General features: G+C 48.8%; 2 protein-coding genes and 4 non-coding genes across 6 annotated transcripts; 5 read left to right on the top strand and 1 right to left on the bottom strand.

Annotated features, from left to right (window-relative positions):
• Positions 1–5432: 5432 nt before the first annotated feature.
• Positions 5433–8242, top strand: RPS8 (ribosomal protein S8). The gene is made up of 6 exons (XM_019429035.2): positions 5433–5562; positions 5960–6066; positions 6539–6638; positions 7036–7211; positions 7446–7575; positions 8080–8242. Exons 1-6 carry the CDS (start codon positions 5559–5561, stop codon positions 8187–8189), a joined length of 627 nt encoding a protein of 208 aa, XP_019284580.1. The 5' UTR covers positions 5433–5558; the 3' UTR covers positions 8190–8242.
• On the top strand, positions 5794–5873 carry LOC128776002 (small nucleolar RNA SNORD55/SNORD39). Its single transcript, XR_008420978.1, has one exon. It is a non-coding gene; the product is annotated as a small nucleolar RNA SNORD55/SNORD39 (small nucleolar RNA).
• On the top strand, positions 6352–6455 carry LOC128776010 (small nucleolar RNA SNORD46). Its single transcript, XR_008420986.1, has one exon. It is a non-coding gene; the product is annotated as a small nucleolar RNA SNORD46 (small nucleolar RNA).
• Positions 7272–7341, top strand: LOC128776009 (small nucleolar RNA SNORD38). The gene has a single exon (XR_008420985.1). It is a non-coding gene; the product is annotated as a small nucleolar RNA SNORD38 (small nucleolar RNA).
• LOC128776008 (small nucleolar RNA SNORD38) lies at positions 7863–7933 on the top strand. The gene has a single exon (XR_008420984.1). It is a non-coding gene; the product is annotated as a small nucleolar RNA SNORD38 (small nucleolar RNA).
• A 4457-nt stretch (positions 8243–12699) lies between the features above and the next one.
• Positions 12700–16107, bottom strand: BEST4 (bestrophin 4). The gene is made up of 9 exons (XM_019429036.2): positions 15956–16107; positions 15776–15870; positions 14962–15195; positions 14631–14785; positions 14109–14186; positions 13621–13818; positions 13426–13506; positions 13167–13321; positions 12700–12993 (listed from the first exon to the last, which is right to left on the bottom strand). The coding sequence occupies exons 1-9, from the start codon at positions 16105–16107 to the stop codon at positions 12720–12722; spliced, it is 1422 nt and encodes a 473-aa protein (XP_019284581.2). The 3' UTR covers positions 12700–12719.
• Between the last annotated feature and the right edge of the window lie 4777 nt (positions 16108–20884).

Genomic DNA, 20884 nt, shown 5'->3' with positions numbered 1-20884 from the left:
GGAAGATTCCAGATTCCTTGCCCTGGAATATGAATTATCAGGGGCGCCTGGGTGGCTCAGTCGATTGAGCGTCTGACTTCAGCTCAGGTCATGATCTCATGGGTTCGAGCCCCGCCTCGGGCTCTGTGCTGACAGCTCAGAGCCTGGAGCCTGATTCGGATTCTGTGTCTCCCTCTCTCTCTGCCCCTAACCCACTCGCATTCTGTCTCTGTGTCTCTAAAAAATAAATAAACATTAAAAAAATAAAAATAACATTAATTATCTAAATAGTAAAAAGGTAATAAAAGATTTTTAGCCTAAGTGCCACACAACCAAATGCACATTTTAGAAAGACCTCAGGAAGAAGGGGCACCTAGGTGGCTCAGTCGGTTAAATGAAGACCTGACCAGACCTGACCCATCTTCTCACTTGGAATGGCATATTAGTCCCTCATGGGACCAGCCAGGGGAATCCTTGTAAGTCATCACCTGCTTCAAACTCTTTTCTTTTTAAAATTTTTAAAATATTTATTTACTTTGAGAGGTACAGAGAGAGAGGGACAGAGAATCCCAAGCAAGCTCCACACTGGCAGCACAGAGCCCGATATGGGGCCCGATCTCACAAACCGTGAGATCATGATCTGAGCCAAAACCAAGAATCAGATGCTTAACAGACTGAGCCATCCAGGTGCCCCTCGAACCCTTTAATAATGTCCCTTTGCACAAAAGATAAATTCTAAATGTCCTGCTGTGGCCTGGTCAGCTCCTTCCTCTATTGGTCCAGTTGGAATGCAGTTTGGGCAAAACACTTAGGAGGTTAAAAGCCTGGCTCCTGAGGCCACCTTAAGTGGGTTATTTAACCTCTTTTTGCTATTTGTGAAATGAGGATAATACTGGTATAGAGGTGTTAATATACACACGGTAGTAAGGACAATGTCTAACATTTAATAAGTGCTATATAAGTTCTAGCTAGCTTATCGACCATAGCCAAAGTATGGAAAGAGCCCAAATGCCCACTGACGGATGAATGGATAAAGAAGATGTGGTATATATATACGCAATGGAGTATTACTCGGCAATCAAAAAGAATGAAATCTTGCCATTTGCTACTATGTGGATGGAACTAGAGGGTATTATGCTAAGCGAAATTAGTCAGAGAAAGAAATATCATATGACTTCACTCATATGAGGACTTTAAGACACAGAACAGATGAACATAAGGGAAGGGAGGCAAAAATAATATAAAAACAGGGAGGGGTCAAAACATAAGAGACTCTTGGGGCGCCTGGGTGGCGCAGTCGGTTAAGCGTCCGACTTCAGCCAGGTCACGATCTCGCGGTCCGTGAGTTCGAGCCCCGCATCGGGCTCTGGGCTGATGGCTCGGAGCCTGGAGCCTGTTTCCGATTCTGTGTCTCCCTCTCTCTCTGCCCCTCCCCCGTTCATGCTCTGTCTCTCTCTGTCCCAAAAATAAATAAAAAACGTTGAAAAAAAAAAAAAAAAAAGAGACTCTTAAATATAGAGAACAAACATAGGGTTGCTGGAGGGGCTGTGGGAGGGGGGATGGGCTAAAAGGGTAAGAGGCATTAAGGAAGACACTGCTGGGCTGAGCACTGGGTGTTAAATGTAGGGGATGAATCACTGGAATCTACTCCTGAAATCATTTTTGCACTATATGCTAACTTGGATGTAAATTAAAAAATAAAATAAGTGCTAGCTAGCTAGCTAAGCACATAAGGACAAAGATTTTTGTTTTATTTAATACTGTATCCATAACGTCTGGAACATACGGTAAGCACACAATTCATATTTTTAAATGAATGAATACACTGCATCTCCTACCGCTCCAACTACACTGACCTTTATTTCTTGAATATACCAGGGCACTTTTTTTTTTAAATAACAGCTTTATTGAGATACAATCCACGTACTATAAAAGTCACCCTTTTAAAATTCACATACTATGAATTCAATGGTTTTGGTATATTGATTTAATCGGGCAACCATCACCACTGATTCCAGAACATTTTTTTTTTTTTTAATGTTTCTTTTTTTTTTTTTTTTTTTTAACATTTATTTATTTTTGAGACAGAGAGAGACAGAGCATGAACGGGGAGGGTCAGAGAGAGGGAGACACAGAATCTGAAACAGGCTCCAGGCTCTGAGCTGTCCACACACAGCTGGACGCGGGGCTCAAACTCACGGACCGCGAGATCATGACCTGAGCCGAAGTCGGCCGCTTAACCGACTGAGCCACCCAGGCGCCCCTTAATGTTTCTTTTTGAGAGAGCACGCAGCATGTGCACAAGTGGGGGAGGGACAGACAGCGAGGGAGACAGGATTTGAAGCAGGCTCCACGCTGACAGCAAAGAGCCCGATGCAGGGCTCAAACTCAGAAACGTGAGATCATGACCTGAGCCAAAGTTGGATGCTTAAGCAACTGAACCACCCAGGTGCCCCAATTCAAGAACATTTTCACCCAAAAAGAAACCCAATATGCATTAGCAGTCATCCCCCAATCTCCTCTTCCCCCAGCCCCTGGCAACCACTAATCTACTTTCTCTATGGACTTGCTATTCTGGACATTTCATATAAATGGAATCATACAATATGAGGTCTTAGCATTTAAGATCCATGTTGGGGTGCCTGACTGGCTCAGTTGGTAGAGTATGTGACTATTGATCGCAGGGTCCTGAGTTCAAGTCCCATGTATGGTGTACAGATTACTTGGAAAAATTAAATCATGAAATAAGATTCATCAAGTCCTCTATAACTTTCTCTTCATTTTTGCACTGTCACTTTTAACACATTAAAAAAAATTTTTTTAACATTTATTTATTTTTGAGAGACAGTGTGAACAGGGGAGGGGCAGAGAGAGAGGGAGACACAGAATCTGAAGCAGGCTCCAGGCTCTGAGCTGTCAGCAGAGAGCCCATGCGGGGCTCGAACCCACGAACCATGAGATCATGACCTGAGCTGAAGTCGGATGCTTAACCAACTGAGCCACCCAGGTGCCGCCTTTTTTTTTTTTATTTTAATTTAAATCTAAGTTAGGTAACATATAGTGTAATAATAATTTCTCTCCCTGCCCCTCCTGGAATTCTCCCTCCCTCTCTCTCTGCTCCTCGCTCACTTGCGCCCTCCTCCCAGAAATTAAAAAAAAAAAAAAAAAAAAAAAAAAAGGTGGTGAGAGTTAATGTCTTTGTCTTGTTCCTGATTATTAAGTTTGATTCTACCTATGGGTTTTTATAGATGGTCTTTCTCACGTGGAAGAAGTTCAATTCTGTTTCTAGTTTAAGTATTTTTATCATGAAAGGCATTAGATTTTGTCAAATGCTTTTTTTGTGTGTTTTGAAGTGACCATGTTTTTGTCCCATTTATTTTATTTACTTTTTAAGTTTATTTATTTATTTTGAGAGAGAGAGCACGCACAAGCAGGGGAGGGGCAGAGAGAACGAGAGACAGAATCCCAAGCAGGCCCACTGCCATCAGCACATAGCCCAATATGGGGCAACTTCACAAACTGTGAGATCACGACCTGAGCAGAAATCAAAAGTAGGGTGCTTGGGGCACGTGGGTGGCTCAGCCAGTTAAGCATCAGACTCTTGGTTTTGGCTCCAGTCATGATCTCAGGGTTCATGACCTGAGAGGCCCCAAGTTGGGCCCTGTGCTGGCAGTGCAGAGCCTGCTTGGGATTCTCTCTCTCTCTCTGCCCCTCCCGCATTCAGCTTTGCTCTCTCTCAAAATAAATAAATAAATATTAAAAAAAAAAAAAAGTAGGACCTTTACCTGACTGAGACACCCAGGCACCCCTTGATTGTTATTTTTTTAAAGTAAGCTCTACCCCCAACATGGGGCTTGAACTCATAACCCAGAGATCAAGAGTCACATGCTCTACTGACTGAACCAGCCAGGCACCCCAAGCATTGTTACTTTAGAAAGCAGCAGGCTCAGAAAAGTCCTCCCACCGTGTGTTTGTACATGGAGGTGAGATTTTGAGCAGAGACAATGAGAGAATCCCTTCAAAGGGCTGGGATAGGATTGGGAGCAGAGTGTAAAGGACTCCTTTAGGCAATTTACTCCTTTAAATACTGCCCTTTGATCCGTTTCCCCTCCAGCCACCAGCCAGTCTCCTCTCTTATTATTTTTTAAAAATTTCATTGTTGTGGGGAGGGATGCCTGGGTGGCTCAGTCAGTTAAGTGTCCAACTTCAGCTCAGGTCATGATCTCGAGGTTCGTGAGTTCAAGCCCCACATCGGGCTCTGTATTGACAACTCAGAGCCTGGAACCTGCTTTGGATTCTGTCTCCCTTTCTCTCTGCCCTTCACCTGGCTTGCTCGCTCGCTCTTTCTCTCAAAAATAAATAAAACATTAAAAATTTAAAAAAAAAGGTTTTAAAGTTACTAAATCCAAGAATCCCTTTTTAGACCTTTACTAACCTTTACAGTAGCATTAGACCATGATATACTATGCTAGCTTTCTTCCTGTCAGTCTAACTGCTCCTTGTCTCCTCTGCCAGTTTTTCTTTACCTGGCCTTAAATGTTCATATTCCTCAAGCCTTGGACCTAGAACATTTTCCTATTTCTTTATGCTAAGGGTTGGCACATCACAGTATGCTGATTGAGCCCGTGCGCCAAGAGTTGTTGTTACGTTTTAAAATGTTTGTAAAAAATCAAAAGCGTAATGGTTCATGAGAGATGAATCTCAGTATCGTAAGTTCTGGAACACTGCCACACACATGGAACACTGCCACACACATTTGTTTACTATTGTCTAGGATTACTCTCACACTACACTAGCGAAGTCGAGTAGTTGTGACACAGACTCTATCTCACAAGCCTAAAGTATTTATTTAGTACATTTTACAAGAAAAGTGTGCTTTATGCTCTCTCCCTAGATGCCATTCATTCTGGAAACTTTAATTACATTTGCATAGTAATGATTCCCAAAGTAACATCTTCTGTCCAAATTTCTTCCATAAGGATGACCAAGACATGAACATCCAGCTGCCCGTCATTCCCACTTAGAGGTCACCAAGATCTCAAAATGAACATGACCAGAACCGCTCCTACCTTAGTTTACCCCATCTCAGTAAAAGGCACCGATTTTCATCCAACTCATCAAGTGAGGAATTAGTAATCCTCGACACACACCCCTTTCCCTAACCCCCTCCCCCCAAGCCCAATGTATCACCAAACCCTTCAGAATCAAACCTAAGTCCACCACTCGTTTCCCTCCCTGCTGCCTTCCACCTTTTCCCATCGCAGCCGCGCCCAGCTTCTACAACGAGTCTTTTCAAAGCGTAAAGCCAGGTGACTCCACCTCGGATGTACCCTAAAGCCCTCAACCTCTAGCGAGCGGCAGCAAACGCGGGTCCAGCGCTGTCCACAAGTTAGGAGCGCAGAGGCCCCTCTCGCAGCGGGAGGTCCGCGGTACTGTCGCAGAAACGTCAGTGACGTCGCACTCAGACTCCGGGATCCTCACAGCGGCGCGCAGAAACCACGTTAAAGGGGCGGGACTGCGTTTTACAAACCGGACCGTGAGGCTTTGCGTTTTCCCTTTCGCAGCCAGCGCCGAGAGTGATGGGTGAGTGTCGCTCTGCTTCGGGGCCCGGGAAGGGGGACGAGCTCGATCCGGCGCCATCCTGCCTCGCAGTCAAGTCAGGAGTGCGGGCGCCCCGACCCCTAGCACGGAGCAGCCACGAGGAGGGTGGTGCTCGGGTTCTGGCCGCCGAGGCCCCCTCCAGGGGCTGTAGGAGCTTGGGGTTGCAGGCATACCAACATGGCTGCCATGGGAAGGAGCCCGGGCTGGGCCGCATGTGGATGATGACACCTTGATAATGCTGTAAACTCCCGAGTGCGCAGTGGGGGAACCAACCTTGGAGAACTGAGCGTGCGGCCCGTCCGGCGCGGGGGTTTGGGGCTTGCGAGGTGCCGGCCCGAGGCCCAATGGCTAAAGCTTCCGTCCCCGTTCCGGCATGTAGGCATCTCTCGGGACAACTGGCACAAGCGCCGCAAGACCGGGGGCAAGAGAAAGCCCTACCACAAGAAGCGGAAGTATGAGCTGGGACGCCCCGCTGCCAACACTAAGGTGCGTGCGGGGCGTTCGCGTCCCCCTAGTCTCCGGCGTGGTCTGGCCTCTGCTTGTGGTGGTTGAATCTTTGCAGGGCTCTGTGATCTGTCTAGGGGACTGGGCGGCCTCCTCACCTTTACCTGTTGGTTGAGACTGAAGAGATTGCATGGAGACAGATGCTGTGTACTAGGACTTAAAGGGCACTTGGAGGGGATGGGCTCCTCAAATGATAGAAACCTAGTATTTTTGTTGAATAGAGACTTAGTTTTCAGTGTTTGGAGTTAGGTTTTTCCTCTTGGAGGTAACTAGAGTGATGAAAAAGTATCCTTAGGCGTGGTTGTGGCCGTCTTGGTCACCTGTGTGCCACTTGCCAATGCTAGGACTTGTCATAGTTACACTGACTGTGTTGCCTCCGTCCAGCCTGGGTACCCTTCCCTTTGTTGTCTTGCTCTCTTGGATAACCTAGTTCCTGTCTCCTTGTGTTTTCCAGATTGGCCCCCGCCGTATACACACAGTCCGGGTTCGGGGAGGCAATAAGAAGTACCGTGCCTTGAGGCTGGACGTGGGGAACTTCTCCTGGGGCTCTGAGTGTGAGTGAGGCCCTCTAGGAGTGGGTGGGAACTCAATCCCTAAAATTTCCTAAGCTTCAGTAGGTACTTTTTAACAGGAAGTCCTTGGCCTCCATCAAGATACTGAAGTTTCTCTTTGTTTGAAAGATCTTAAGGTTGTGGTAGCTGGAGAATTCCCTCTATCCTGTTTTGTCTCTTAAGTCCTATAGCCTCAGGGATTGGGGCTGAGTCTAGACCTTATTTATATGTGGTTGCCAGCCATCTCTGGAAAGGTGGCTTTGTGGAAGATGAGCTGACACCCTGTGGCTGGGTAACGGCTTAGAGTTCCCTTTTCCTTAGGCACTATGGGGTAGGATGTGCAGGGAACAACAAAGCCAGTTGTTTACAGGACTTGATTCTGAATTTCTCCTGTGAGCAGGTTGTACGCGCAAAACAAGGATTATTGATGTTGTCTACAATGCATCCAACAACGAACTGGTCCGCACCAAGACCTTGGTGAAGAACTGTATCGTGCTCATTGACAGCACACCGTACCGGCAGTGGTACGAGTCCCACTATGCACTGCCCCTGGGCCGCAAGAAGGGGGCCAAGCTGGTGCGTTTTTGGGGTGCCAACTTCCCTATTGGGCGGGGGAGGCCAGCCTCATTGCAGCCTTCTTATGATGAAAACTGCGTCCAGTTCTGCTGCTGAAGGGAAAGAGATGAAAGCTTTTAGTGCTGAGGAAGGCAGCAGGGATTGGGATATACTGGGCCCAAAGCTGTGAGGACATTCCTTCCTTGAGTCAGTGCTTGGGGAGCTCCAGCTAAGTCATCTGTCTCCTTTATTTAGACTCCCGAGGAGGAAGAGATTTTAAACAAAAAACGATCAAAGAAAATTCAGAAGAAATATGATGAGAGGAAAAAGAATGCCAAAATAAGCAGTCTTCTGGAGGAGCAGTTCCAGCAGGGCAAACTTCTTGGTGAGATAGCTGTTGCCTCGGGGGAGGGGGTGTCCAGATAACTGTATATCCTCTGCATTTTATTCTTGCCTCTGTTCTTTTTACTGGCCAGCCTTGTGGTAGAGGCTTCACCAGGAGAGTTAAATGATAACAGAATGCAAGCAAAACTCAGAACATGTGGTCATCCCATTAGTATGAAGCTCAAGTGGGAAATAGTGGGCAGGAGTCCGTAGGCCTAAGCTTGCCCTCTGCCTCTAACTCCCAGAAGTATTTTGAGAAGTCCATGCATGTGTGGGCTGAGGGGGCTGTCTCAGTGATGAAAACTTTGTCCAGTTCTGCTACTGACTTTTAAGTGACGATGAAGTCTTATCTGAGGAGACAGTGGGCTTCAAGCTTGCCCTCACCACCACCACCACCACCACCACCCCCCCAGGATACCTAAACCAACATGGACTTCTAAGGCAATACCTAGGTTTGGATAGGGCCACATTGTCATTTTGCTAATGAATGCATACTCTCTTGCAGCATGCATCGCTTCAAGACCAGGCCAGTGTGGCCGAGCAGATGGCTATGTACTGGAGGGCAAGGAGCTAGAGTTCTATCTGAGGAAAATCAAAGCCCGGAAAGGCAAATAAATCTTCCTTCCTATCTTCGGTCATGTAATAAAAGGTGTTTATTCTGCCCTGTATTCATGTGTGAATATCTGATTGCTTGGGAAACCGTAGAGTGTCCCAGCTCACTCTGCCTGAAGGCCAGCCTTAGGTGTGGGCTATGTCTGTAAGGGGGAGCATTTCTCACCCCAAAGGCTAGTGTTTAGTGGGAACAGGGATGTGGCATGCAGGGCAAGCAGAAACTGTGTAAGGGAGGTATCTCAGCACTGGGCCCCCAATATTACTGTGTTGACCATGACTGGTACCTGAAGCCATGCTGCCTCTGTAAATTTGGCTCTTTTAGAGGTCCTGTACCCTTTCCCTATGTGCACCTTGGTCTTAAGGTTTTAGCTTGGAAGTTTTCGGCCTGGGTTTGTGAATAGCCTATAAACCTGGAAATTGTATTCCAAATTTCTTTTGTACATTGTTGAGGAAGTTGAGCACACTTACGTATCTGTATCTTTCAGTTTTTTAATGTCTTTCTGAAGTTAATTTTCTTTTGAAACCTAATCCCCCTTCCCCTCTTACCAAAGTGTGCAAGATAACCAGTGGTTTCTGCATTGCTAAATCTGCAAAGTTCAGTTCTTTGTCTCCAGCTTGGCTGTACATTGTCTATTGTAGGTATTGAATGTGGTTTATGATGCATTTTTTTTAATGTTTATTTTGAGAGCAGAGGAGGGGCAGAGAGAATCCCAGGCAGGCTCCATGCTCAGTGCAGACCTGACTCAGGGCTCGATCTCATGACCACCAAGATCACCTGAGCCTATATAAAGAGTTGGGCACTCAATGGACTCAAGCCACCCCGGTGCCCCATATGATGCATTTTTCTAACTTTAACCCAAACCTACTTAACACCTGCATTTGTATATCATAATTGGACTCTCAAAGGTGAACATGTTAAAAATGGATAACATTCTTCAGCTTTTCCTTTTCAAATAGTTTCTCAGCTATTTGATTATAGCAAACAGTTGTCTTTATACAGCTGCTTAAATCAAAATCTTGGGTCATCTGACCCTTATATGCTAACATCTAATAATCCCAGGTCTTAATTGCTTCAACCTTTAAAACCATCCACCTTCCAGTCACTTTTTTATAAGTAGCACTCAATGCTTCTGTTGTCCCCAACACAATCCTAGCAATGTTGATAAGTTTTTTTGTTTTTTTTTTTTTTAATTTTTTAAGGTCTATTTACTTTTGAGAGAGAGTGCGAGCAGGGGAGGGACAGAGAGGGAGACACAGAATCTGAAGCAGGCTCCAGGCTCTGAGCTATCCTGTCAGTGCAGAGCCCGATGTGGGGCTCGAACTCCTGAGCCGTGAAATCATGACCTGAGCTGAAGTCGGATGCTCAACGGACTGAGCCACCCAGGCGCCCCTGTTGATCAGTTTTAAGATCAGGTTTTTGGGGCATCTGAGTGGTTCAGTCAGTTAAGGGTCCCGACTCTTGGTTTCAGCTCAGGTCATGATCTTGCAGCATCATGGGTTCAAGTCCTGCACTGGGGTCTGTGCTGGCAGTGCAGACCCTGCTTGGGATTCTTTCTGCCCCTCCCCCACTCATGCTCTCTCTCTCTCAAAATAAATAAACGTTAAAAAAAAGTTTTTGGGGGCCACCTGGGTGGTTCAGTCAGTTCATGAGATCAAGACATATGTAGGGCTCTCTGCGCAGAGCTAGCATAGGATTCTCATTCTGCTCATCCCTCGTGCATGCAGTCTGAACTTTTTATTTCTTTTGAGAAAGACTGTGAGCAGTAGAGGAGCAGAGAGGGAGAGAGCATCCAAGCAGGCTCTGTGCTGTTAGCTCAGAGCCTGACGACATAGGGCTCAAACTCAACGAATCTTGAGATCATGACCAGAGCCAAAATTAAGAGTAGGATGTTGAACCAACTGAGCCACCCAGGCACCCCCTCTCAAACTTAAAAAAATATATCAGGTTTTTGACAGGGCAACTTACCATCTCAAAAGCCTAACCAAACACTATGGAACTCTACATGACCTGCTCCCTTTTTCTATAGTGCCTATGATCCTGGCCTTACTGAGTAAATAATGTATGTTCATTTGCTATTCTTTTGTTGGAAACAATTTATTTCAAATACCCACATGGCTTACTCTCCAGGTCTTACTTAGACCGTCGTTTTTTTCCTCTCTGATCACAGTTTGGTTTTTTTTTTAATGTTTATTTTTGAGACAGAGAGACAGAGCACGAACGGGGGAGGGTCAGAGAGAGGGAGACAGAATCTGAAACAGGCTCCAGGCTCTGAGCTGTCAGCACAGAGCCCGACGCGGGGCTCGAACCCACGGACCGCGAGATCATGACCTGAGCCGAAGTCGGCCGCTCAACTGACTGAGCCACCCAGGCGCCCCTGATCACAGTTTTTTAAGTTAGTCCCTTCAATGCTGTATCTTTTCCTCCTTTTTCTCCTTATCCCTTAGTTGGGCATAAATTTTGCTCATTTTGTCTTGTCCTACTAGAATGTAATTCTGGGTAACAGGTATGTTTGTATCCTGCTCTGTCTCCAGTACCTGGAAGTACAGGACAACATAGCAAGCACTCCAGTGTGCTAAATTAATTTTTTATTAAAATTTTTTTTTAATGTTTATTTTTGAGACAATGCGAGAGACCCGAGTGCAAGCAGCGGAGGGGCAGACAGGGAGACACAGAATCCGAAGCAGGCTCCAGGCTCTGAGCTGTCAGCCCAGAGCCCGATGTAGGGCTCAAACTCACGAACCGTGAGATCATGACCTGAGCCGAAGTCGGACTCAACCGACTGAGCCACTCAGGCGCCCCTAAATTAATTTCTTAAACAAGATTTTATCGAAGTTGAAGTTGATGGAAAGTGTAAGTATGTAACTTTTAAGAGTTAAAGAAGTGAACACCCAACTGGTTCATTAGCTTGGCAAAATTGCAGACTTCTGTGAAGAGACAATAGGGAAAGATGACAGCCACCACTTTTGAGTACAAAAACTTCAGGACACAGATCAACCCAACCTTCTGACACCTTACCGTTGCTCTGGGGAGGCCTGTGCCCCACCTTTCCATCCAGTGATTATCTTAATGCAACACCTTAATTTTAGCTATTGTTGACTGAGAGGTATGAGTCAGGAGTTGGTATGGGTCAGCAAAGCCACACTAAACACTTTGCCTTTATTTCCTAATTTGAGTTCCAAAAAACTATACTTCCCCTTCTACTTATAATTTATGAATAGAATCTTTTTTAAAAAGTCTTGGATCCAGGCAGTATTCATGTCCACAGCCTTCAGATGACCATTCTTGCTCTGAGCAAGGCTACTTCCTATTAACCCTGTGAAAAAGCCTTAAATACCTTATGGGTGAATGGCTGTCCTGGGGTGCTATTGTCTCCATACATTTGGAGACCTATGCTTAGGTATCCAGTAACCTATGGTCACCCAGCAGTATGAAAGTAGCAAAACCAGCATTATCTAGTCAGTCAACAATGCCAGAGCATGCACTCAACCTCTATACTCTTGTTTCTGCCCTCCTTTGACTTCTGTCCTCTGTAATTCTTTGATCTTAAGATTCAGTTTTAGCATTCACCAAGTTCTTTAATGGAGGCTGAATTTATAGGCCAGGAATCTTAGAGGAGCTCAGTTCAGGCAACTCCATCTAGTGTTGTCTGAGTCTGATTTCCCCCCAGCACTGTAGGCCCACCACAGAGATGGAACCCCAGCTTCACCCCTTACATCGTCTCTTCTGTTGGTTGGTGGGTACAGAGAAGGATGTGGTACTCAGAAGTTCAAATGCCCAAGGTCTAGGCTGGGTGGTGTAAGACTGCCTTCACATATGAGTTCAATCAGCCTCCAGTACAGATTCCCAAGCCCTTCCATATCATCTTTACCTCACTATCCCACTGCACAGCAGGCCAATTTAGTTTTAAGCAACCATAACTGCACAATGATTATATTCTCATTGTAAACAAAAACAAAGAATATTATAGGAAAAGCAAAAGTCCCCCAGCACACACACTTTGATCCCTCTTCAGAGTAAGATCATCAAGATAAGGTATACCCTCAATATCTCTTTATGTCTCACACAAATTGTAATGTTTGGACCAGCAGCAGCAACAGCACCTGGGAATTTACTAGAAATGCAACTTCTTGGGTTCCGTCCCAGATCTAATGAATCAGAAATGCTGGAAGGGACACCCATAACTGTTCGGAACAGGCCTGTCAGTGACGCTGATGCTCCCTCAAGTTTGAGAACAGGCCCAGCTCCCCGGGAAATTAACAGTGCACCTGGGTTCTTGTCCTCTAGGCCTCGCACGTGTATCCTTCTAGCTACATCGTCCCCAAGCAAGCCATCCTACCTTCTCCCGCCAAAGCGGACGCATTCCTAGCCCTGACACTGGCCCCGCCAACGCTCTGGCTCAGGGCACACAGCAAGTGTTCCTATGGCGTCCGAGGGCAGGACCAGCGCCGTCTGGAGGGCAGCAGGGGGCGGAAAGCGAGCAGAGGCAGGCTTGGGGGAGGCAGGCAAGAGGGCCCGGCCCTGGCAGCCTTTTCTCAGGGCTCCCCGGCCTCGTCCCCTGACCCCACCGACGCCTCCTCAATGCGGTCCGCGGCCTCGGGGTCGCCGCCCTCCTCTGCTCGCAAGCGCAGTAGATGAGGGGTCCGGGGGGCTCCGCGTACGCGGCCAAAGGTCCGGAGGCTGATCGCCGGCGAGGGTGCTCCTGCGGCAAACAAGTGGCCGAGCAACGGGGTCTGCGCGGCGGGGAGAGGCCTAGCGGACCCTGGGGACGTATCCACCTGCACGTTCTGCTCGGGGTCGTCGCTCACGCTGCGGACGGGAGGGAGGTCTGAGCGATCTTGGCGCCGAGCCGCCCTGGGACTGACTCTCCCGAGAGGGCGGGGAACAGGAAGGACCGATCCATTGGCGCCCCAGAGTGGGGGCGAGGACCTGGGGCCCGCGTGCCAGCTCAACCCCTGCCTCCACCAGCTTGGGTCACTCACCGAAGGTTGAAGGTGGAGCCCAGGAAGGAAGGCCGCAGAGCCTCTGCTGCCGTGGCCACCGTGTAAGGCGGCTGCGCTGAGTCTTCGTCCCAGTACAGGTCCTTCTCCACGGGAGGCAGGTTCTGGTACATGTCGTCTACGGAGAGCAGGGACACCTGAGGCAGGCAGCAAGTCATAAGGATCCTCCTGTCCTCTCCACACTTAGGCGGAGAGCTGGCAAGGAGGGGAGCACAGGGAGTTGCCCCCGGACCCGGCGCACCTGTAAGTTGCGGTCTATGAGCTGGTTAGTCTCAAAGTCATCATCATCCTCCCCAAAGGGGTTGATAATCTGTTCGGCCACCTGCAGGTTGTAAGACAGTGTTTTCAGGGCTCAGAGCCCCATTCTCCATCCCCAAAGTTGAGGTGGACCCACATGTCTACAGAACAAGCTGGTATGAACACGCTATGTGCCCACCTTGAGCCAGCCAGCATAGAAGAAGAACTGCAGCAGAGTAGTGAGAGGCACATACATGTCCAGGTCCCCCAGAGTAGACGCTGGCCCCTGGCCTGGCTCTAATGGCTCCTGAGGTTTGGCAGGCCCTGCCTCTGGCTCCACAAACTGGCGGCCGACCAGGGAGAGGGCAAAGTAGGAGTATACCGCTATGGTCACCACCTGGAGAAGGAAGCCGGGCCGAGTAAGACAGGGAAAAATTCCCTCCCCACCCCTGAGGGCCAGTGAGGGACTCTGACAAGGAACTAAATGTGTAGCAAGGTGTGGCAGCATCAGAGGGGATGGGGTCCTATTAGTGGGGGTCCGGGGATGCTTTGAGGATGAGCCCTTAGTTGTTCAGTGTCTCACTGGACTGAACTGCCCCAGCGCAGGTGCCATCTCTAGTTTTCAATGTCACACACAGCACAGGACATGCAGTAGGCACTGGGACTGGGGAGGTGAGAGGCAGTTACTTGGGTGTAGACGAGAGGTATGCTGATCCAGTCATAGTGGAATAGCATGCTGCACTTGGCCCGGTACTTGTTCAGCTCCTGGTGGAAGAGCAAGAAGAGGAAGTCAGTGGAGGTGAGGAAGGAAGAATGGGGAAAGAACTGGGAGCCCAACACAAACCAGGCCTAGAGGCCCAGTTGGCTGTTGGAGGTGTTACCAATGTGGGAGTGCTTGTGATGGGAAGCAGTTTAGCAATGTAGTTCCAAGCATGGACCCAGAATGTATGAGTCCCAGCTCCACTAACTATCTGTGTGATTTCGGCAAGTTTCTTTTCCACTCTGCCTCAGTTTTCTCACCTGTGAAAGAGGGATGCCGATAATGTCTCAAGGGTTGTTGTGATGGCTAATGAGTTAATGTACGTACAGTGCTTCCAACAGTGTGCAGTACAAAGTTGGCAGCATCTAAGTGCTCATTACTAAAATTATTGTTCTGGTTTGCAAAGCTAGGAGGAGGAGGATAAATGGGCCTGGTCTGAGCAGACTCACTTCCAGGAGCAGGCAGAGAGCAATGTCATCACGGATTCTCCCATCCCTCCGGGCCTGGGCCGCCAGGTTAGTAAACCAGACACATGGGATCCAGTACTTGTTGAAGTCGGATTTCAGGCTCTCAAACTTTTTCCTCTCTTCCTGGGACATGAAACCTGAGGGGATAAAGTGAGTGGGGCGCAGACTCAGCCCCTGTGCCTAGGACTTGCCCCTTGGGGGTCAGACCTCTCCTCCTAGGAGGCCCACCTTCGGGCTCTGGTGGGCTGTGCCAGGGCTCCCCAGCGTGGCACCTGCATCGGCCCGGCCGAGCCCCAGGGGCCCCTGTCCGCACCTGCATCCACCACGTGCTCCATAGTGGGGAAACGCTTGAGCACGCGGGTGCTGACTGAGCGCAGCACCAGCACAGACGCCAGGTTGGCATAGCGGATGAGGGTACGGCGCAGCAGGCGGCCATGCTGGTCTACGCCGTGCACGCTGGCCGAGATGACGCACATCAGCTGGTCTGGCAGCGGGATGCTTGTATACTGGGCCCACCAGCGGTTCACCACCAGGGTCACGTAGAAACCTGGTCAGCCGCCCCAGAAGTGGGGACAGGAAGGGAAGAGGGAGCGTCTGGCAGTTAGCGTGCCCTGCCCCCCAGCTGGAGCGCCTGGTCCAGGCTAGGTTGAACTGAAGCAGGGGGAAGGACACATCCGGCTCCAGTGTCCTGCCTTGATGTCAGGGGAAGTGCCTCTTCCTAAAGCCTCTTCCTTGCTAAGCCAGGCCCGGAGGATGGAGGAGTGCAAACCTCTGGTAGAGAAGTGGTGGCTCAAGGCCACTAGTAGTAGTTAACTCTGAGCCCCTCTTCCCATGAAGGTGGGAAGGGGATGTCACCTCTCTGCAGCTCCCCTCCCCCCAGAGCGGGGGTTTGAAGCCAGCAGGTGTTTTGTCCCTTGTTTGCGGAGTGAGGGTCCAGCAAGTGATAGGCAGGGTCTAGCCCTCTGGAAATCCTGGACCCAGGATACAACTCCCATGTCTGCTGAGCCTGCTCCGGTTAACCTCTAGGCTGTGCTGTTGGGGTAATTCTGACTCAGCGCTATCGACTCAACCCAAAGGTCAGGGAAGATGGTAAGAAGGATACCAGGGAGAACTAGAGGGAGCCTTACCCAGTACAAAGGATAAGGGGATGAGATCTGCCGAACGATTACAGTATCGGGCCACCTGAGCATATACATGCCTCTGCTCCTGGGTCAGCAGCAACCTGGGTAAGGTCAGTTGTAAGCCTGGGTTAGAGGGAAGTGGGCAGCCCTGTCCCCCACAGGCCAGCCCTGAGACCTCACCCTCACCGGTAAGTGATGCTGAGCAGAGCATACAGGGCGATGAAGAGGAGGAACTCTTTGTAGAGGAGCTTGTAGATGCTTCCCCTCCAACGGAGAAGCAAGCCAGAGAAGCCTCCGAAGCGAGCCTCCGCCACTTTGAGGGTGTATGAAACCGTCATGGTGCTGGGGGCCTGAGCAGGAGGTCACAAGAGCTGCCCCCAGAGTGTCCCTCTTTCCCAGCAAACCTTCTCCTTAGCTTTCCTTCTTATCACCAAGCTTCGTTCCCCGGGCAACCTCCCTTCAATTCTGGTCACATACATCTAGCCTTCACCCTGTGTCAGTAGTCATGGGGGAGGAAGCTGCAGAGCAGACAGAGCACATCCCCATCCCCTCCAGAACTCAGTGTACATGGGTCAAGCCAGGATGGCATGGGCCTAGGGGAGCTGAGATCTATAACCTCTCTTGCAAGAGGCTTCCCCGGGATCCTCTTCCACTTGCAGGGCTAAAAGTAACCAGATCATAAACTGCTAAGGACAGGAGATCCAACTCTAGCCTAGACCCACAACTATCCCTTGGGGTCTTGTTGATAGCTGGTCTCCCGAGGCCCAGGGTACTGTCACCCCCCACTCCACACCTGCCTACCTGCTCTGAGCAGCAGCATGTGTTGAGGAAGGAGAACTGGGCTAGCCCCCACATGAAACACACTTAAATATCTGCCGGGCCCATAAAGCTTAACTGGACTGTGGTTATCATTGATGGATTGAGGCTGTCACCCAGCTTCTCCTGGTCCTGGGAACTAGATTTGTCTCCCTACTCCTGCAGGGCTGGGCTGGCCTTTGGGTGGCAGAAATGCCATCTGCACTGACCCCACAGCACACACAAATAACACCATGTCCTTGAAACCAGGATGACAGGGATTACTGTCCCACGCTCCAGGTGAGAAGACAGATGCATGATGATCAATTGTTACAACAGCTGCTGATCACAGAGCACTGACTGACAGGCACTGTGCCAAAGGCACTACTATATCATCCTCTCGTGGAATCCTCATCACAACCCCATGAGGCAGGACTCATCCCCATTTATAGATGAGGCTCCAAGAGGTAAATGTCTTGCCCAAGGTCATATAGCTGGGATGCACTGGAGGCAGGATTCAAAGCCTGAGTTGGTGGACTTTGTTGAGCTTGAAAATAAAACATCCAGTTATTTTACCAGCAAAATGGGTTTATTAAAAAAATAGAGGAATTGCAATTCAGGGCATGCAAGCTATAGCAACCCATAGGCAAGTCTAGAAAACAAAGGAAAGGAATGTTATTTTATAGAGAAAAAGGAGGATGTTGAGAGGGGCCACTTTGAACAAAGTCCACTGGAGGCTGGTGATTTTTTTCTCATTGGCTGAGTTGTGCCATCTTCTCATTGGCTGGGCTGTTGCTATTCAAAGAAAAAGTCTCCCTCTTGCAGGGGTAGTAGGGTAGGTTCTGTGTTGTTGGAAAATGCAAGGTATGCTTCTTCCTTTTGGGGTCTGCAATTGAGGACAAATTGGTAGGGTGTGAGAACTACCCCCCTTCTGGCCTACAGACTATTTTATTTTATCTTGTTTTATTTTATTTTTGAAGGGGGAGGGGCAGGGGAAGAAGGAGAGAGAGAATCTTAAGCAGGCTCTATGCTCAGTATGGAGCCCAGCTTGGGGCTCGATCTCATGACTGTGAGAGCATGACCTGAAGCGAAATCAAGAGTCAGATGCTTGGGGCACCTGGGTGGCTCAGTCGGTTGAGCTTCCAACTTTGGCTCAGGTCATCAGGCTCACTGCTGTCAGTGCAGAGTCCATTTCAGATCCTTTGCCCCCCTCTCTCTGCCCCCACCCCCACCCCCCGCACTTACACTCTCTCAAAATAAACATTAAAAAAAAAAAAAAGAGAGAGAGAGAGATGCTTAACTGATTGAGCCATTCAGGTGCCCCCAGACTCTATTTTACATGGTTTTCCTGTATTCAGTTTCACAACCTCAAAGGCTGGAAGTGGCCTACTTGGGCCTAAACAAGGGCTTGAGCCCTAGGACCATAGTCCTGTGCACTGGCCACACTGCCAGGCTTCTAGTCCAGGCTCTGAGACTTGGCTTAACCATCCCCCATCCCTATCCCATGGAGTTGACAAGGCCACAGGCCTGGGACTCAGGCCTAGCGATGCAGACCTCCCTCAGCCCTGTGTCCAGCATCTTGACTCCTAAGGGTGCCTAGCATCCTGAGTGGCCATTTGTTTTTTGTTTTGTTTTGTTTTATTTTTTTTTAACGTTTATTTATTTTTGAGACAGAGAGAGACAGAGCATGAATGGGGGAGGGTCAGAGAGAGGGAGACACAGAATCTGAAACAGGCTCCAGGCTCTGAGCTGTCAGCACAGAGCCTGACGCGGGGCTCGAACTCACAGACCGCGAGATCATGACCTGAGCCGAAGTCTGCCGCTTAACTGACTGAGCCACCCAGGCGCCCCCTGAGTGGCCATTTGTACTTCTAGGCCTCAATTTCTTCATCTGTTAAACAAAGGAAATAATATTTGAGGCACCAGCTCAATTACCCACCCAGTGGTGAGGTCATCCACAAAAACCCAGGAGTGGTGGTCCCATTCTGACCTGTATTGAGAAGCTCCTTCCCCCACATTGTGAGCTGATTCTTACAAGCATTTCTGAAAGAGAGGAACATGGAGAGGTGATTAGGAGCACAAGCTTAGGAGTCAGACAAACCTGGGTTTGAATTCTAGTTCTCTGTAGCCTTGTAAGAGTTACCTAATCTCTCTGAACTTCTGTTTCCTCTTCTATAAAACAAGATCAATAACACCTTCCACATAGGGCAATTGGGATTATTCAAAAAAACAATATCCAGAGCCTGGAGCACTGCAGGCATTGAGCCTGGGCTGCTATTACCATGAAAAGCCAAATCTGTTCTCTTTGGTTTCTACCTATTAGTCCTCTGTTGTGTCCCAGAACCAGGCAATCCTTCAGAGATGAAGATGCAGAGATGTTTCACCTGAAGCCCTGCCAGCCTGTCCCCAAACCAAACAGTGCCAGGTCCTGGCTTTTAAACTGGAAATACAAGGCCTTTTGAGATGACCCCATCTCTGCTCCCATCACCAGCCTCTGGTCTAGCTCCTTTTCACTGCTTCTGCAAGGTCCAGCTCAGAGCATCCTCAGGGAAGCTGTCCATGATCTTCCCCAGATCACTCCCCAACGCACTCTAGGTTTCCTCTCTCAGCAGCAAATCACACTGGGCTGTGTGACCTGTCTGCAGGGGTCATCTCCGTCCAACCGGTGTGGCCCTTGAGGACAAGATTGTACCTTTTTTTTTTTTTTTTTTAGTTTATATATTTTGAGAGAGAGAGAGAGAGTGCAAGCAGGGAGAGGGGCGAGAGAGAGGGAGAGAGAGAATCCCAAGCAGGCTCTGCGCTGTCAGCTCAGAGCCCAACCCGGGGCTCAATCTCATAATCAGTGATATCGTGACCTGAGCCAAAATCAAGAGTCAGACACTTAACTGACTGAAGCACCCAGGCACCCAAGGACAGGATTGTATCTGATTCATCTCGATAGAGCTGGGGAGTCCTTGAGCCCAAGCAGGCTTTTTTTTTCTTTTCCTTTCTTTTCTTTATCTTTTTTTTTTTTTTTTTTCATTTTTAACCTGAAAGACATCTGGCCTTCCTTCCCCTTTTTCTTTTCTTTTTTTTTTTAATTTTTTTTAATGTTTTGTTTATTTTTGAGACAGAGAGAGACAGAGCATGAACTGGGGAGGGGCAGAGAGAGAGGGAGACACAGAATCCGAAGCAGGCTCCAGGCTCTGAGCTGTCAGCACAGAGCCCGATGCCGGGCTCGAACTCACAAACCGCGAGATCATGACCTGAGCCAAAGTCGGACACTTAACCAACTGAGCCATCCAGGCGCCCCCCTTCCCCTTTTTCTGTAAGAACCTTCCTGGATGAACAAGGTTTGGAAACCTACTCATGGCCAGAAGAGTTATGTTCTCTTTCCAGGGCCCAGGTGAGCCAGGTGAGATGTCAATATGAGGAAAGAACTGGACTCAGGCTGTGTGTGTGTGTGTGTGTGTGTGTGTGTCCCAGAGGTCTGGAATACCAAGGATCTTTCCCAGGGAGGGTGAGATACCAGCTCTGGGGACTCAGCCATCATGGCCATGCATCCCTTCCCAGGCTCTGATCTGTGGCTTTCCTAGAGCATTCTGGGCTTCATACCACTTAAAGAGTCTTGTTATCTAGGCACCCAGGCCCTGGGACTGAAGGAACTCAGGCTCTGAGGTCCTGGGAGCTTCCGTCAGTACTCCTTTAGGGCATCCCAGGCTGCTGCATTTCAATCATTGCCCTCATTCACTTCTGTGGCCCTCACCTTCCTGACTGTTACCAACACTCTGGATCACTGGGCTGTGAAATTTCCCACAGAGCCATGGATAAAAGTACAGGACTAGAAGACTTGCTCCTGGAGGGGGCAGTCCCCAATCCCCACCCAGCCCCTCCCTCCTGAGTCACCTTATCTCCCTTCCCAGCTGCTGACAAATCCCTTTGGTTTATGGTCCAGGAGAGGGAACCATTCCACCTGTAAATCATTTACTCCACCCGTCTTTATCATTCCTCTAGTTCTTGCCTCACCCTCTTCTGGTCCTAACCACCAAAGACCCTCTCCCCTCTTCACAGCCCAGAGTTGGATATATGGCTTGACAGTTTACAGCATGGAGTTTGGAGCCAGACTGCCCAGATTTTCAAATCTGAACTCCACTGTGAACTACTTTTGTGACCTTGAGCAAGCTGTTTTACCTTTCTGTGTTTAATTTCCCCATGGGGAAATAGGGATGATAATACATTTCTCATAGAGTTGTGAATATCAAATGAATTAATATTTAGAAAGTGCTCGGAATAGCACATGGTAAGTATGAAACACTACCGTAGCTATTAGCATCTGTCTGG

Source organism: Panthera pardus, unplaced genomic scaffold (assembly GCF_024362965.1).
Source record: "Panthera pardus isolate Hobbes unplaced genomic scaffold, ASM2436296v1 HiC_scaffold_11, whole genome shotgun sequence".
NCBI classification, from domain to species: Eukaryota; Metazoa; Chordata; class Mammalia; order Carnivora; family Felidae; genus Panthera; species Panthera pardus.
Note: the sequence above shows the minus strand (reverse complement) of the source record. Positions and strands in the feature narration are given on the sequence as shown.